The following is a 16,436-nucleotide window of genomic DNA, read 5'->3' on the forward strand; positions in this document are numbered from 1 at the left end:
TACACAAGCTACTGCATAATGGTGCTTACAGCCTCTCAAGATGCCTGAATTATACAGGAATACATAGATGTATTTCAAATATACCAGCTTCTGCATCCTAAGTTAAGCTTAACTGGAGCTATTTCAGATTTCCTGTGAAACTACATCTCATCTTTTGCCCTTTACTCAATTTAGAATTACACTTTGCTTAAGATACCCTTGCTCTTTATTTGTGCTGTATTTTTGTCTGTAATTTATTCCCCTGTAGTTTTATTTCAGTATATGTTACTCACACAACGTCCTCTTGTGAGTGTTTGTTAGTTTTTTTTAGTGAAAAATGCTGATTTTTTTTCCCAAACCCAAATGCTGTTGTGAATCTTGCAACTTGATATCAAGCATCTTGAAAAACATGCATCTTGGCCCATTTTGTTTTATCCTTTTCCTGACTTCTCTATTTTATTTGGGCTTGAAAAAAACCCAGACTCACATTTCCCTCCTTGTTTACTCATTAAGCAAGTCTGCTTTGGATTTGGTCAGGTAACTTTTCATAGGAGTTATCTTTTATGTCATCTTATTGTGACAGAGTTGGTTGGTTGGTTGATCTTGAACTTCTCTGCAGCAAGAGGTCACTGAAGACTGAATGTTCCAAAAAAATAGGAAGCACCAATTTTGGGAAAGTATTCCCTAAATGAAGCAAGACAGCCAACAATTTGCTTTAACAGATCAAAACCCTGGGATTGAAAATAGCAATTATTTCTGTCTGAAAACCGAACTCAATCTCTTCACGACCAGGCTGCCAGGTTAAGCAGCAAATTGGCTCTCCTGCTCCCAGATGTGACAGCCAGGTTGTGTGATGTGGCACTGCAGTGTCAGCCTGTTGACAGCAGTGCTCCTGCATGGACTACAGCTGACAGAAGAAAGAAGTATTGATTCAGCTCTGGGAGCTCTGCATCCTGATGGGAGGCAAACACTTAAAGTGAGACCTCCGATGAAGAGATGTCTGCAAGACAATTCCCTGCTTGAGCATAGAAAGCAGAGTGAAGGGAGGGAGAGGGGCACAGAGAGATCTGTGCACCTGAATAGTCTAAGACACCAAGAGTCTTCAGTCACCAAAGCTGCAGGATTCCATGCAGAGCTCAGCTGCATTTCTTCAACACTGAGCTTAATTTTCCTCAGCTCTAAAAAAAGCTGTATTTGTTAGTTACTGCTCCCAAGACGCAGCTTAGCTTGCAAACACTGTAGTACTCCCACGCTGCATTTCATTTGTCACAACACATCATTTGGAAACCACACCAGTTGAAGGCAAAGTGTGTGTCCATGTCACTTGATCAGAGGGCAGTGAGACACCTGTCTGTATCCAGCACGAGCCGTTGGGCCAGCAGCAGAGAGACCTCCGCTGGTTGGGAACAAAAAGCTCTTGAGATACTCAGGCACCCAAAGTACTCTGAACTGGAAAACATGACTAACAACTCCTCCAAGGACAATCTAGCTAGAGGCTGTTCAGCCAAGGCTGATTTCAGATACACACAAAAGCCTAGCAGATCTATAGGGTCTCATTTCACTGTAGGGACAAACACTAAAGTGAAAGTGGTGTTAATTGGAGGGCAGTAAGTGCTCTTTTCTGAAGCTATTTAGCATGGTGTTAATTGGGCACTAAGTGCTCTTTTCTGAAGCTATTTAGCTGCTTTTCTGAAACAAGTGCAGAATCTGAGATTTGGAGTCTTCAGGATGGAAATTCAGTGTTATGATCTGGCTTTGCTTTTCGGGGTGAAAAGTGTTTCTTTGTGTCAGTGGGAAAACCCTGACATCTTCAAAAGAGGCTGCATCAACAAACACTGGTAAGCCCTGCAGAGAGCTCTGCCACATCCATGCTCCAAGGCAGCCCATTTTCAATTAGGCTGAACAAAGACACAAAGAGGGAAATTCAGGATGCTGATCTCAGAAAGGGCTAAAGTACTCGTGCCAGTTTTTTATACCTTCCATTTTGCCTGTTCCTCTCTGGCACCTGTTCTGGGGAGTGCACATTTGATTGTGCAAATTGTCTGTTTTACACATTTGCACAGCTACAGAAAAACGAGTAGAAAACTCTTTGTGCTTAGTAGCTAAGATGAAGTACTTAAAGAATATGTTCTTTCCAAATGAAATAAATGTTGAGCAGCACACTTATATTGGTTGCTTAGCAACAGGTTATCCTTTGGCTGTGCTGGGGACTGCACGGGTCCTCTGAGACTGCCATTACAGACCTGCTTGGAAATGTCAGATTTGGAAAGGATGCAAAAGTCAGTAATTCTATTTTTTTTTTCCTGTGGTATCAAATAATTAAACCTCTCCTATTAAATTAGCCTGATCACAGAACTTAAACCTCTTCTGGGACTCTAAAGCACACAGACTTCAGTGGGAGAGGTGTGGTCTGAGTTCTGCAGGGAAGAGCAACAATGGTTATGGTTTCCCTCCTAATGAGGAATTACATTATGCAGTTCCCATGCAGCACTTTCCATGTGTAGCTCTCAAGTGCTATTTTTCTCAAGAAAACATTATTTCACCTAGCAGAGCTACACCAAGAGGACACATCCAGCTACACCAGTAAAGTCCTTAACCAAGATGTATCCTGGAGAGTGAGTGGTATTATGATTCCCTGTTCTCCAGTGCAATAAACCAAACACTGCAGAGTGGCTGCCTAAGCTCCTGGTGGCTCACAGAGACAGCTGGACTGCAGTGCCAGGGTTTTCTTTATACGCATTCACAGAGGCAACTGAAAAGGCACACACACCTCCAATCCACCACCAGCTAAACCAGCTCACGGTGGCAGCAGTGCAGGTGTACTCATCATTAAATCCTGAAGGGCAGTAGATTTTTCACTTTGTTGTTAAAAAGCCTTTGCAGAAACAAAGAGCTGTGAGAGCCTCTGTTTACACAGACATCAGAGCTGCTGCTGCTCTGTATGTTGAGCCCATTTAGCCTTGCAGAGCATTGGGGCTTTTTAGCTCAGCTGTGGCACTGTACTGGTGCCCCTCTGATGCTTCCAAGGTCTCAGCTACTAACTCTGCATAGCAAAGTTTCACGGTTGCACAAGCTCAGGGTGATGCTCTCCAGGTGGGGACAGCTGCCACAGCCTTTTTGTGTCACTAAAATTTGTAATGTAAAGGTGTCCAAGGTTGCTGACGCCTTTGGCAGCGCTGCTCTGTGACCACCATCCTGCAAGAGTTCTGTTGAATCACACAGTGATGAAAGCAAACACTGTCCTCTGCCAAATTCGTGACCATTACTGTGCTCTCTGTACCTAAGTGAAGCCATTAAAAAATCCTTATTTCTAGAAAATATTACATAGTTGAAATTCAACTGCCATTCTAAAAGAATAAAACAAAATTATATGGCTAACCTTCAAATAACATAATTATTTTCTTCATACACTACAGCTGCAATCCTGCAATTTACACTTACCCTGCATTCATCCTGCATAGAGATATTCTACAAAAAATGTAAATTAAATAGAGATTTTCTAAAATGTTAGTATTAAAAAAATAGAACTTTAGGGTTTTTTTCCCCATTATTAGACTCAAGCAAGAAAAAAAACCAAAAACAAACCCTATTTAAGCATGAACCAGGCCAAGGTTCACTCCTGGGCAGTGACAGCAACCAGACAGATACCAGCAGCATAAACATGGACCAGGAAGAACAGATGGAATGAAGATTACAGATACCAAAAAGTCATAATTTTCAAGTTAATACCCCATGGTAACATCTGAAATAGTTTCAATTATTTAGAAGGCTGGTGCCTAAAACAAATAAATAGTAACTCCTGTTGTATGTTGTCTCAACAATTTTTTTCTGTTGTGCTAGATAGTCAAATCCTCACTTTTCCCTCTTTGCAGAGGCCTCTCTGTGCCACTCTTTGGGGACATCTGAGTTCTGGGGACAAGGAGAGTGTTCTCAGAGCTTTCACTGCTTCAGAGAGGAACTGAGTGCCAAAGCACAGATCTCTCCAGCTCTGCAGATGTTTTCCATGTAAATGTTTGGGGTTTTGTGCTGCAACTACATCTATTCTTTCATCTGGAGGGGGGAGTTTGGCAGAGGAATTCCTCCCCAGAACATTTCTGGAGCCTACTTTCACTAGCTGAGTCCAGCTACAAACAGGCAGGTAAAACTGCCTTTTGGTTTTTTATTCTGACATTAGGAATTTAATAACACCCTCTGAGGATGAGCCACCTTCTTCACAATTACTAAAATAGATCCACGACTTCCTGGCCGTGTTTAAATGTGCTTTACTAATTTGCTTGATTTTGTTTTTTCTTTATTTGCTAAAAAAAAATTAAGAAATTGGCACTTTCTTGGTCACAACTACAGCCAGGACTGTATTGCAGATACATCAAAAGATCTGTGTTATTTTCTGTGTGTGAAGAACAGAAAAAAAGCTGCTCCTAAATAAGATCTATTTTCTCCTTCAGGATATTGCCACTCATCTCCATCTAATGTTTCATTTAAACTTTTTAACAATTGAAAAAAATTCACGTGTTTTAGAAGAGCTGTATGGTAATTAATAATTTCAGACCCAACAGAAAGACCCCATAAGTCACCAGGAAACCCAGTTGTACTGCAGAGATCAATCAAGTGGAGATTCCAAAAGCAATTTTGAAAGACAGACCTGGAAAGACAGGCCCATTTAAATGAGGAATCACAGGTAAATGAGTTCAGTAATTAAACACCAGAGTGCTGCTTTGGGACTAGGTGTGATGGCCTGTGCCAGCTTGGTGCCTCAAAAGCAAGATGTGCATTCTAAATGAGGAATTTTTAAATGCTGTTGCTGCAGCTCCCTGTGAGTGCTGCAGGCTGCAGTTTGTGGAGCAGCAAGCAGTGGCTGCAGAGCTCCCAGAGAGCACAGATCTCCTATTGATGGCCCTGGGACGTGACCCAGGCTGGCCCTCACTTGTCCCTCTGCAATGTCAGAGCAGGACTGGAGGGAGCTGCTGCTGAGCACGGTGCTGATTTATAATCAATGCTTTGCACATTCATATCATGCACTGGCTGGGGAATGGGTGCTTTAAAATCCCTTTGTCTCAAGTAATTCAGCTTTTTTAAGAACAGAAAGGAAACACATGCCTCCAAATATCCATTTTTCTAACATGCTCATGTTATTGAACAACTGGGTGTATTGAAATCCCTTGGGGCACAACCATTAGGATCCCAATGTAGAATGCATGCTTCAAATACCAGGATTGGCTGGTTGCTTTTCACTGGGTGTTCACCATTGGCTAAATAATAAAGGAAATTTCTGTCACTAACCTTTCCATATGAAAATCTGTTAATTAGCAATACAATTTCATACCATTTGTGCAACTCTCGAGTTTTGGATCCTAATAATGAAATATGGGTGTTTATTAAAAATAATTAATAATGTAATTAACAATGATTAATGCCTATTTATTTATAATATTACTAGCCAGCTAAAAGCTACATTCAATCTCTTCATCTCAAGCGACAAGAGGAAACCACTTGCTCTAATTCAGTGAATCTATACCTTAGTTCCTATTTGCAATTGGTAGGTACTTCAACAATTTGGTTGAAGGCAGATCTCATGAGGTATTTTTAACAGCAACCCTTACAAAAGGGTTGAATCCCATCACCCATCATAGGCAAATACAAACCATAAGCACTTCTGTGTCAAAGAATCAGACTTTGCATTATCTACAGCCATGCACTGCACAGGACAATTAAACTCATAGTTTATCAAACCTTAGACCATAGCATGAGTAAAATAAAGTTTTAAACAGAAAACACAAACAGTTTACGAGCCTGAGTTCACGGCAATCTTTTGGTAAGTTTCTCCAAGTGGCATCAATCTGTCCTCTTCACAAAAGCCAATTTAGAAACAAGCACAAGTTCTACTTTTCTATTATGTTTTCCAACAGCATGAGGATTTAAAAGACCTTTTTAATACTAAGCTAATATTTACTTGATTTCTTGTCCTTGGATACTTTTCCATTATTGGCCCAGGCTAACTGAACTGGTTCATCCAGCTCATACTCTACACCTCTCTTACAGTAAAATGTTGCAATATTGGATTGCCCCTTTCCAGCCTGGAACCTCTTACATTCTACATAAAGAATAAAGAAAAAAACTAGCTCAGAATACAGAATACAGGGAAGTGTAGCCTGGATAACACATATCTGATCAGTTCTGTTGAAGGAGTTGGACTTCTGCTCCACCTCAGATGGACCTTCACTGGTCAGGACCTCAGGTTCTAGAAGCCTCACTCTTGAGCACCTCATAATTTTGTAAGGGGGTTGCTAATAGTTCATCTGGGTGGAGGAAACAGCAGCATCTCTATATTTAAACTTGAAGTGATAAATTATTCTGATTACCTATCCGGAATTAGCTACTAAATAAAAAAAAGCTCATGTGGGGCTCTTTATTTAAAAACAATTTTCAGCACTGCAGCTTTACTTGGGACACCTCCCATCACTTCAGGTGAAGCCATGCAGGCAGAAAGGAAGCAATCTGCAGCACTGAAGTCACTCTTTAAATGTTAAATGCAGAAATGGTTGGACAAGTTTTATTCTAAAAAGCACATTGCACACATGATCAGATATTGTTGCCATGGCTGACTTCCTTTATTGCTTGGAGTAAATCCATATTTGATGCATTAAGGATGGATTGGGTTGCTGTTAGGTAGAAGTAGGTCAAGTGATTTTTAAGCCACAGTTCTAAGCATAGACTAAGAGCAAACACAATAGATAATTTCTTGTTTTTTAAATCTTTAGCATGTGCAATTATAGTCAACCTATTATGAACTTGCATTTAATGCATAATGCCATTTATTGGGAAAATCAACAGGTTTAGATGCAACAAGTCTGGATATCCCATGCAGTATGAATCTAATTAGTGTTGCAACCACTGGACAGTTGTAATATGGAAATAAGTTTAAAGCAGAAGAACCTCCACAAAAACAAATCTTTATAGATTATCATTAAGGTCCCTTCCAATTCAAACTGTTCTATGACTCCATAAAAATTTAAATATCTTCCAAAGATGTTTTATCCTCAGAGTTAAGATAAGCAAAACAATCTCAGTGAACTTCTATTTAAAGTGATTATGGGATGTGAAACAGACCTCGGTAGCTCCTTGATTTTATTTCCTGATTAAATTTCATATAGAGATTAAATTTTTGGTAAACACAATTACACAAAGTTCAGCCTGATAAAGGAGGCAATTTAAAGTTTACTGATACATCAGCCAGAACAACCTGTAATTCCGGAGAGTTTCACAATTAAATGATCTTCATAAACATGAGGTGACTTTTCTGTACCCATAAATAAAAAAGGAAACAAAGTGACCAAAATTCAAAGTTATACAAGGTAAAGGCAGTAGACTTATCATAAAAAGATAGAGTAGAATAAGGGGCTTAGATAGACTATCAGATAAGTAATGTACTCTATTGAGAGCCCTTCTAAAATCAACAGTAAAGCAACAATCCAAGAGGAGTAATTCATCAGGATTTTATCCTTCAGGAAAACATAGCACTTGTCCTTTATTGGTAAATTAACCTGCTATTATGCTGGAATTATCCCTTTCTCTAAACCTCTGCAGATTTTGTGTCAACCTGCTTTGATATGACTTTATTTATCAGGTACAAGGTAAAACCTTACAGCAGTATAACCCCTGATGTTTATATTGGCTAAATCAAAGAACTTTGGGCCTGAAGGACCCTGTGCAGATCATTTGTCCAACCACTTTCTCTGGGTAGGACCATAAGCACCACTATCCCAGGTCAGCTGTGGTTACCTGTGGCTTTTGTGGTAGCTGAACTTAGAAATCCTCCAAGGGACAAATTTCCACCACCTCTCTCAGTAACCTCTTGTTGGTGATGGACCAACATCATAGTGAAGAACATTTTCCTAATGTCCCATCTGAACCTCTCATGACACAGTTTGTGACTGGCTCAGGCCATTCATTCTCATTCTCCCTCTTCACTTTTGAAAAGGGAAGAAGGACAAGCAATTTTATTGTAGCAGTAAAAGAGATTTTGCACAGCAGAATAATGGAGAAAAAAATTATCTTATTAAAAATTGACAGTGTCCCCCTTGAGGGGGGACTCAAATGAGTAAGGTTCAAATGAGTAAGCCAAGAAAGGGCCCTCCAGAGCAAAGTTAGAGGAGTGTAAGTTAAGAGACAAGAACAAAAAGACTGATCTGTCTTATAACTAAGTAATAACTACACCCAAACACTAATTATCTCTTACAAGTCTTGTCTGGTGCAAGAAGTGTGCTCAGCTGCTCCAAGAGCAGAAACTGGGCTCCTTTTTCACAAGAAATGTGCAGTGGGTCTGTGTGAGTGTTTTGAGGCTGTCACTGGCACAGTGAGGCCATTATCTGCTTCACCTGTCTGTGTTACAATATTGGTCCACTTGTTAAAACTCCAACTAATTAAAAAACACATCACCTTGCCTCCATTAGCTGAATTTCAAACTTTATAAGAAGAAACTTTTTTTCTTGTGACACACACACACAAAATCCTGCCTGACCCAAATATGGCTTGTAGTTGACTCAACCTGAAAAGTCGCTTGGTGATGCATCTCCTGCTAACAAATTATACATTGGTATCCTAAATGTGACAAAACCCAGACACGTGAAATGAAGACACTTTGGTACAAAGATAGGACAAAGTCTGTGGGCAGGATTTTAATTAAAGAAAAAAGTGAAGAAAGCAGGTACTTTTGGACACACAAATCCTGAAGTCAGGAAGACTGTACACCCAGCCACACTTTCTGAGCATATTATCTGGAAATTAATTAAACCAGTTGGTTTAATGAAACTTATTATTTCTATTTACAGATATTGCCTCTGTCTGCCTAAATATATAACTGCAATCGATTTGTATAGCCCAGTATCAGCTGTGCCAGTCAATGGATAGAGAAAAAAATAATCAAACCATATCAATTCTGTCAGTAAAATAGAAGAATGTGAAAATTAAGTGAAACTTCTGTGGCTATTAAGGCGTCCCTGCACCCCGATACTGAAAGTATCAGTGGTCTTGATAATGGAGAGGGAGCTGCCTGCATGACTCTGCGACTGCCTGTCCCTTGATAACTTTTAGGCCTCATCAAAAGCTTTAGACAGAGTCTGAAAGAGACAGAAATTGACTTTCATCATAGTCTGATCAAATGATATGACTGATATTGTCATCTTTCTTTTTGGTTACAGGACAATTTTATTGCAGCAGAGGTTCAAAATTTCACTGACATTTTGACCTTCAAACTTCAATTGCATTTAAATTTTAATTTTACTGGTTGTTTAAGAAGGCATTTGTAGGTGGAGTGGATTTAAAATTCTTCATTCTACAGAGAAACATTCTTCAATTTCCTCAAGATGCTCCTCTCCCTTTAAAATTTGCAAATGCTTACAGCCATGCACAACTGCTAATATAACATAAATGCTTTATTTGGGTTATTAACCACCTACCTTATCCATCTTCCATAAATCCAGATCTGACAGTGTTCACCATGGATAGACAAATGTCAATATTCACAGTGTGAATTCTCCATGCAAGACCAAGTAGAGATCCATTGCTTTTCCTACTGCTGCATGAAGAGAAGGGCCTGGCTTTTGGGTTCAAACTTTTGGGGTTGAATTCCACTAAAAAATAACCTCCATTTCTTCTTACAAGAAGTACAACATGAATTATGTGCTTCACTCTTTAGAAGGATGAGAAACAATCAATATACTGTGAAAATAAAAAAATGCAGAAATCTATTATCGCTCCCCTGTATGTTGTTGACAATATTTCTGACTCTTCCAAAAAATTAGTATCTAGAGAATTTAATTATTTTACCTACAGCATCTCCTTTCATTAAAATGAAGTATTCAAACCCAAATTATATGTCAGGACTCAGGAAATTAATTTTATTTCCTGCAGGAAAAAAAAGCAACCAGAAACAAAATCAAACAGGCAAAAACCATTAAGTGGGTAACAGATTCCTGTAGGTATTAGAAATTTTATGTCCATCCAGACCTAGCAGAGTTTCATTTAAAGTGTCAAATATCTGCTTGAGAAGGTGTCAAAAAGCCCCCAAAACTTGCACACAGAGAAATGGGAAAGGTTTCCTGGCCATGAAGAACATGTTTTACAAAATACTCGTTTTGGCAGTGGCTATCAGGCTCCTTCCAAACACTCTCTATAGTTACCCTTGCTAAATACTGAGGTGGGAATGTGCAGATCCCCAGCAACAATTCATTTGGCATCAGAAAAGGATAAAATACTTTTAAATAAAATGCAGAAATATTATCATCTCATAGAGTTCATCAAACAACTTACAGCAAAAGTGAGCTGTGGAGTATTTACTCAAGAGCAAAGAAGAAGCAATCTAAGTATTATTGCTATAGAGGAATAGAAGGGTAATTCCCTCAAACAGTCACACAGGGTCTTCTGATAAAGATGAAAATATAGCAATAAAAAGAAATTGTGTTGCTGATGACACAAGGAATAACATACCAAACTAAATCACAAATTAGAGCTTAAAATATGAAAAAATATGTGAGTTGGGCACTACTCCCTATAACAATTATTTTTTCTTTTTCTGTCTTTTCTGGTACAGGCATTAGGTCCTTACCTTCAAAGTAAGGATTACCATTCTTAATTTTTTCTATTTTTTAAATGCACTGGATAAAATTTATAAACTATAAATATTTCATACATGCATGGGGGGGAATCTGAAGTAAATGTGTATCTACCTTTTCATGCAGCCTTTTATAACAAAACCCGGGTCTGGCATGTTGGGAAAAGGGCTCAATGGACTGGTGCATCAGGAGGAATGCACTTAGCAAGAGGAAAAGTGACTCAATCTATTTATGATAAATAGAATATTTTGTGATTTCTGTAGTTCACTTATTTCATGTTTAATCATATGAACTTAATGGAAAATTGTGTACAAATTTTCAAAATGAATGTGAGAATGCTTGAAGTTATGCAAATACATTGGAAGTGTCTGGTTGTTAAAATGCTTTAGGACGGGAATTATCATCAAGTAATTATAAGCAATTGGATAAGTTTATTACAAAATTATATTATTTTACTTCCAAGGGATTGCCTAGCTTTCTTTTTTTCTTTTCTTTGAGGCAAAAATGAAATATCAGCTGCTTAAAGTCACATCATCCAACAGGCTATGGTTAGAGCCTCATTGAGAATAAGATCTCTCTACATGGTGTGGAAAGCAGGAAAAAAGTATAAACCAGGAAGATTATGACTTAAGTAACAGGTTGTTACCTCTTGAAAATTAATTTTCCCTTCCATTTCTCTTCAATACTTGTGAATATTAACAATGAAATAAAACCACAGTCAAATAAGTCAGTTTTATTCAGTTAGACAAAACCTGGAAATGAGAGGTCTGCAGTGGTATAAAGAAACAACACTGTTTGGAATAGACACATTCAGTCTTGCTTAACTGCAAAGTATTGTTCTGAACAAAATAATGAGATTAGTTTTTATGGTTTCCCATGTTTACACAGCAGTTTTATCTTGAATTAAGAATGACTCTTAAAATAGTTGGAAAACACTCACTGTAAAGAATCTTTTCCAAGATTTTCTGCTCATTTTCAGGTGACATATTTTGCAGCCTCTGCTTTTATTCCCTCTTTGTTGCCACAGAATCTATCAGTGCTTGTGGCTCGTGCTGGCTGTGGCATTTTTTGCAAATATGATCCTGCAACAGCATTGTATAGGGAAAGGGTAGGTGCTTATGTGAGGTCTCATCAATTACTTACCAAGGTCACTGCATGCTGTATTCTCTGGGAATCATATTATGGGCACTCTTCACAGCCTGAAGGAAAAGGTACTGAATTATCATATTCTTTTGCCAAAACAACATTCTGATTACTTTTGACCCAAAGTTAATATTCAGTCTAAAAATGCCAAGAAGAGAGACAATTTCAATTTAAACTCTATTTAACCCAGTGCAAGAGAAAAACACTAAACCACTGACATTCATTGGATAATAATTCAAGCAAGCTCAGTAATTTAAAGATCAGCGTAGTGTTGTACCAACCTCAACATCATTTTTAGTTCGAAATTATAAAAACAAGGTGACTAATACTAGGCTGAGAGGTATCCAGACCAGGTTAAAAGAACCTGGTGTTCTCATCCTATTGAGCACTGAAAATGCTGTGGGGCTACATGTGAGCTACAGAACAAGAAGAGCAAGATCTGTGTCTGCCTCTGCCTCCATGCCACCCAATAAACTAGCAAACAAAAAAACAAAGGGTTAAAAAACATCCTACAGTGTGTAGCCTGACTTGTTTGTAGAAGAAAACTGTAGGAGAAAAGAAGGCTATGGCAGCCAATGTCACACAGGATGGTTGAGGGACTATTAAAGGAAGTGATAAGGTTTGTGAAAAAAAAGTGAAATACAGGATCTAGGGGGTTTCATCACTAAACAGACATATTTAACCTAGTCATTAGAGAAGGACGTGTCTAAATGATCTCAAGTATCTTATCACCTCATCCACAGACAGACACAAGCAGGGAGCTGTAGTGCAAAATTACTGAGCACTTAAGCACCATAAACACTTATGGAAGCTGCTGCCTTTTGGAATACCAGGATAACTCAGTTTCAGACTTTGTCCTAGAGGAGTGGCACTGAAGATGAGCTATAGTGATGACCTTTATGGGACTGATGGGCACCTTTAGAAGTGGATTGGTTCTTAGTTTTGTTTGAGATGTGTCCCTGCAGCACTGCTCCTGCTGTAAAGGGCCATGAAAGGCATATTGATCCAGTAAGAAGTGAGAATTTTCTTTTGGCTCTCAGCCATGAAATGTCTGATAGACCAAACTAATAAACCATCCTGGCTGACACTTGCACTTCCTGCAGTACAATGCCACTGACAAAACCAGTATTTTGCTGCCAAAAAAAGGAAAGTTTTGTGTTTAGTGCATGTGTGAAATGCAACCCAGCAAACAAAATGGTGTGTGGGATTATCTTGCTCTTATGCCTTTAAGCACAATAAAAAATAATCACCAGGTCAGCTGACCAGCTCTTTCCAAACCTGCAAGAGTGCTCTTAATTTAAGTGCTGCACTTAAGATGTTGGTCAATATGGAACATGGACAAGCTAACATCAATGAAACCAAGCAAAATTCTTTCTCAGGAGCCTTTGAGTGCACCACTCTGTTCTGCTAATTCAAGTGAAAACATTTCAGTCAGTAGTGCTAAAATGAAAAGGAAAACCAGAAATTCAAATCCCATTGACATTATTCATAGGCAGGCAGGCAGGGAGGCAGGGAGGGAGGAAGGAAGGAAGGGAGGGAGGGAGGGAGGGAAGGAAGGAAGGAAGGAAGGAAGGAAGGAAGGAAGGAAGGAAGGAAGGAAGATCAAAGAACCACAACAAAAGCAGACCACAGACAATACAGATAAGGAGGAAGTTCTTTGTGTTGGTGCTGTTTGCTGTGATGCATGAGACTTCCATCTCATCTGAAATCTCCTTTCTCTGGAAGTCAAAATATTATGAAAATTACAGGCAGCTCCAGCTGGGAACAAAGTTCTGCAAATGTGTATTAATCTTGCAGCAGCTACAGGAGATAGGATGGTGTCAGTCTAGTTAGACTGAATCCGGAGACGTTAGTTTTTTTTTTTAATTCATTTTGGCTTTCCATTATTCCTATCCAACAATGGGAGGTTTGAGGGAGCAAGAAATAAAATAATGTATTAATATGGCTATTAGAGTGAGGCTTTTTATCTTCATTAACTTTACCTATGGGTTTCATACACAAGTAGTCCAACAGGGCTGGAAAACAGGATCCATGACTTTAAAAATCTAGCCCTACATCTTTATCCAATTGAATACACTTCGTGTGAATGTCATGAGAAATAAGAGGCAGTTCTGGAAAGCAGCTCCCAGCAGCTATGATATGACAGTCTTTCTGCTCCTTAGTAGCCAGTTTGTATAGACAATGGCGTGTTCTGAAAGGCCCTTCATTGTGGATCGGCCTAATGTTTTGAATTTGTATTTGCTAAATGCAGTGTATGACCCTTCTCATGCTCTGTTTGAAAGCACTGAAGAGAGTCATTTAAAAGAAACTATAATACTCTTTGCAGGCATCATATTCTTTGCTATAGCCTGAACACCATAGCAATTATACAATTAGAGATCGCTCCAGTCCCTGCCAGACACAGTTTTATGTAAGAACAGCAATTGAGGGCAACTGAAAAAAGAGAGAGAAACCCATTAAAGTTTAAAACTTGTGCTTTGGTGTTCCTAGTTCCTATTTTTCTCTAAATCATTTGGAAACCTACCCCTGTGACCTCCTTTTAAAGAAATGGAATTAGGAATCTCCAAGCACTTTCCTCTTGGTTTGATTTCTGGAAGTTCTAAGAATACCAAAATAGCTCAGAGACACTAAGAGAAATAAGGTGCTGTTCAAGGAGAGTCACTGGTCAGTTTCTCATTTATCAAGGAATAAGGAAGTTCTTACTGGAATGGATCAGATGTGGATTTATCTCCATAAAAGAGGAGGGATCCTGCAATAACTGCATTAGGGAGCGTTCTATCTCTTGCAGCAATTTCAAGAGACCCTTAATGGTTTGTCCTGGCTGTGCTCTGCATGGGATGGTGCCACCAGAGGTTTCTGTGTCCCTGCAAGGTCCCAAAGAGTGGTTGGTCTCCATTCCTTCTCCCTGACCAGGTTACAAAACTGGTTCTACTCATTTAAGGATTCTCACTTTACAGACACATTTTATGTGAGACACATCACAATCTATTTTTATGGTAAGCAACAAAAGGTGAGGCTTTTCTGCTTTTCATTTACCTCTCACGTGCATACATCCATCTGCTGTAGCATCTTGCAGGTTCTAGGTAACCAGAGCTTAATACAGAGCCCTTAAAGAAAAAAAAATCCATTTTTTAAAAATGCAATTACTAGTTTTCTACCCCTCCCAACTCAGTCCAAACCTCAAAATAACAGTTGCCTCAAAAGAACTCACTTGTGTTAACTTATGCACATGAGAAAAAAAATCTTTTGCCAATATCAAATAGGCATGTTGGAATTTACTATCCATTTCATGAGGAAAAAGCAAGTAATTTTGGCATTGCTTATATTCATATTAATGCTGATCCAGCTAGAAGAGCAAGAGCTCTGGGATCACAAAGCAGGGTAGGATAGCTAGGGGTGAAGGTGAAATTTAGGTGAGAGGCATGAAGACTTCAAAAATATTTCATACAGTAGGTATGGTATACTATACAGAAAAAAATCATAAGATTAGGTAAAAACACCAATCCCTCACATTACAACAGCCATCTCCACTCCACAAGATTGCCAAAATGCCAATCAATTTCTAAACAAGTATTTTATGTCGTTTAACATTTATTGATATTTTACTTATACTTCTTCAAATAATTGATGATTTAAAATTCAGATTGAAAGATTTAGAAGATTAGTATACATTTTTAAGAGGCATTTCTTAAAATTAAGACATTTTGGTAACAATGTTGCACTGACAATTTTTAGACAGGTGTTACTAAACTGCTATGAACTTTTTTGTAAGGCTGACATCAGCAAGATTCTGACAGTTCATAAAATCGTGTCCCTATGTTGGCATAAATATTAATTTTCTGCTGGCCTTTCTATACTTGCCAAATTCACTAATTTCTCAAAGGAGAAAGGCAACCTGATCTTCATACAACTTCAGTCGGGATTGTATCCTTATGTATCACCAAAGGACCAGGGCTGCAATGCTTAATTGTCTTTTTATATTTTCCTAGACAAATTTTTCAAGTCAAAACTTGCGGCAGCTTCAAAATATATCTGCCTGCTAGTAAGCATGAGGCTGGGAGACTGTGCTGGCACAAAGAATGCTTTGTTTGTTTGCACCTCTCCATCTAGCCATTAGAAACCAGCGCAGAAGAGCAAGCAGCCCTGGCACAGATTTATCTGTGAAATTTTACATTTTTTAAAAAGCATTTCTGCGCTCCTGAGATTTTAGTTTTTCCCCTGTGTTCTTCTGCAGGAAGGCAGGTGAGCAATCCCCTATGTTCTTCTTCTAGTAAAGGCAGGTGAGCAGTCTGAGGAGGCCAGCAAGGGTAACCCCATGCTTCAACACGAGAACGCCGCACGTTCGAGGGCAGTTTTAAGGCAACTCTGGGTGTGACAGACCGTCAGCACTGCGGGCTCTGAGAGGCGCCTGTGTGAGGCGATTCCGCTCCGATCCCGAAAAAGGGCAAGGGCAGGGGGAGAACGAGCAAATCTCCAGCCAAGGGGAGCTGTGTCTTTACCTGTGTGAGGGGAGGCGAGGCGGACAGGGCCGGCGCCCGCAGCCCTCAGGACCGGCGGGAGCGCTCCGGCTCCGACAGCCCCCGGACAGCGCTTCCCGCCGGGGCTCAGCTGCGGGAGGAGGAGGAGGAGGAGAGGAGGAGGAGGCAGAGCCCGCCATGGCGAGGGGAGGCTGAGGAGGCTCCCGCCTGCTGCGCTCGGCGGGGG

At 39.5% G+C, this 16,436-nt stretch overlaps 2 protein-coding genes across 6 annotated transcripts in view; one reads left to right on the plus strand and one right to left on the minus strand.

Annotated features, from left to right (window-relative positions):
* ACMSD (aminocarboxymuconate semialdehyde decarboxylase) overlaps nt 1–16,341 on the minus strand; it is a 38,604-nt gene extending 22,263 nt beyond the window's left edge. For 3 of the 5 annotated variants that reach the window (XM_031056814.1, XM_031056833.1, XM_031056819.1), the window contains exons 1-2: nt 11,733–11,758; nt 9,435–9,696 (exon numbers count right to left, since the gene is read on the minus strand). In XM_031056814.1, the coding sequence (XP_030912674.1) occupies nt 9,435–9,443 (9 nt within the window). In that variant the 5' untranslated portion in view covers nt 9,444–9,696; nt 11,733–11,758. Of the gene's footprint in view, nt 1–9,434; nt 9,697–11,732; nt 11,789–14,768; nt 14,840–16,231 lie in introns of those variants that run through there. The other 2 variants (XM_031056822.1, XM_031056828.1) reach the window with 1 other exon arrangement.
* The window catches only part of TMEM163 (transmembrane protein 163), an 87,958-nt gene continuing 87,477 nt past the window's right edge, over nt 15,956–16,436 (plus strand). The window contains exon 1 of the mRNA XM_031056848.1: nt 15,956–15,974. The gene's annotated coding sequence lies outside the window, so the exon portion shown is untranslated. The remainder of the gene's footprint in view (nt 15,975–16,436) is intronic.

The sequence above is a fragment of the Geospiza fortis genome, unplaced genomic scaffold, assembly GCF_000277835.1.
Source record: "Geospiza fortis unplaced genomic scaffold, GeoFor_1.0 scaffold112, whole genome shotgun sequence".
Classification (NCBI taxonomy): domain Eukaryota; kingdom Metazoa; phylum Chordata; class Aves; order Passeriformes; family Thraupidae; genus Geospiza; species Geospiza fortis.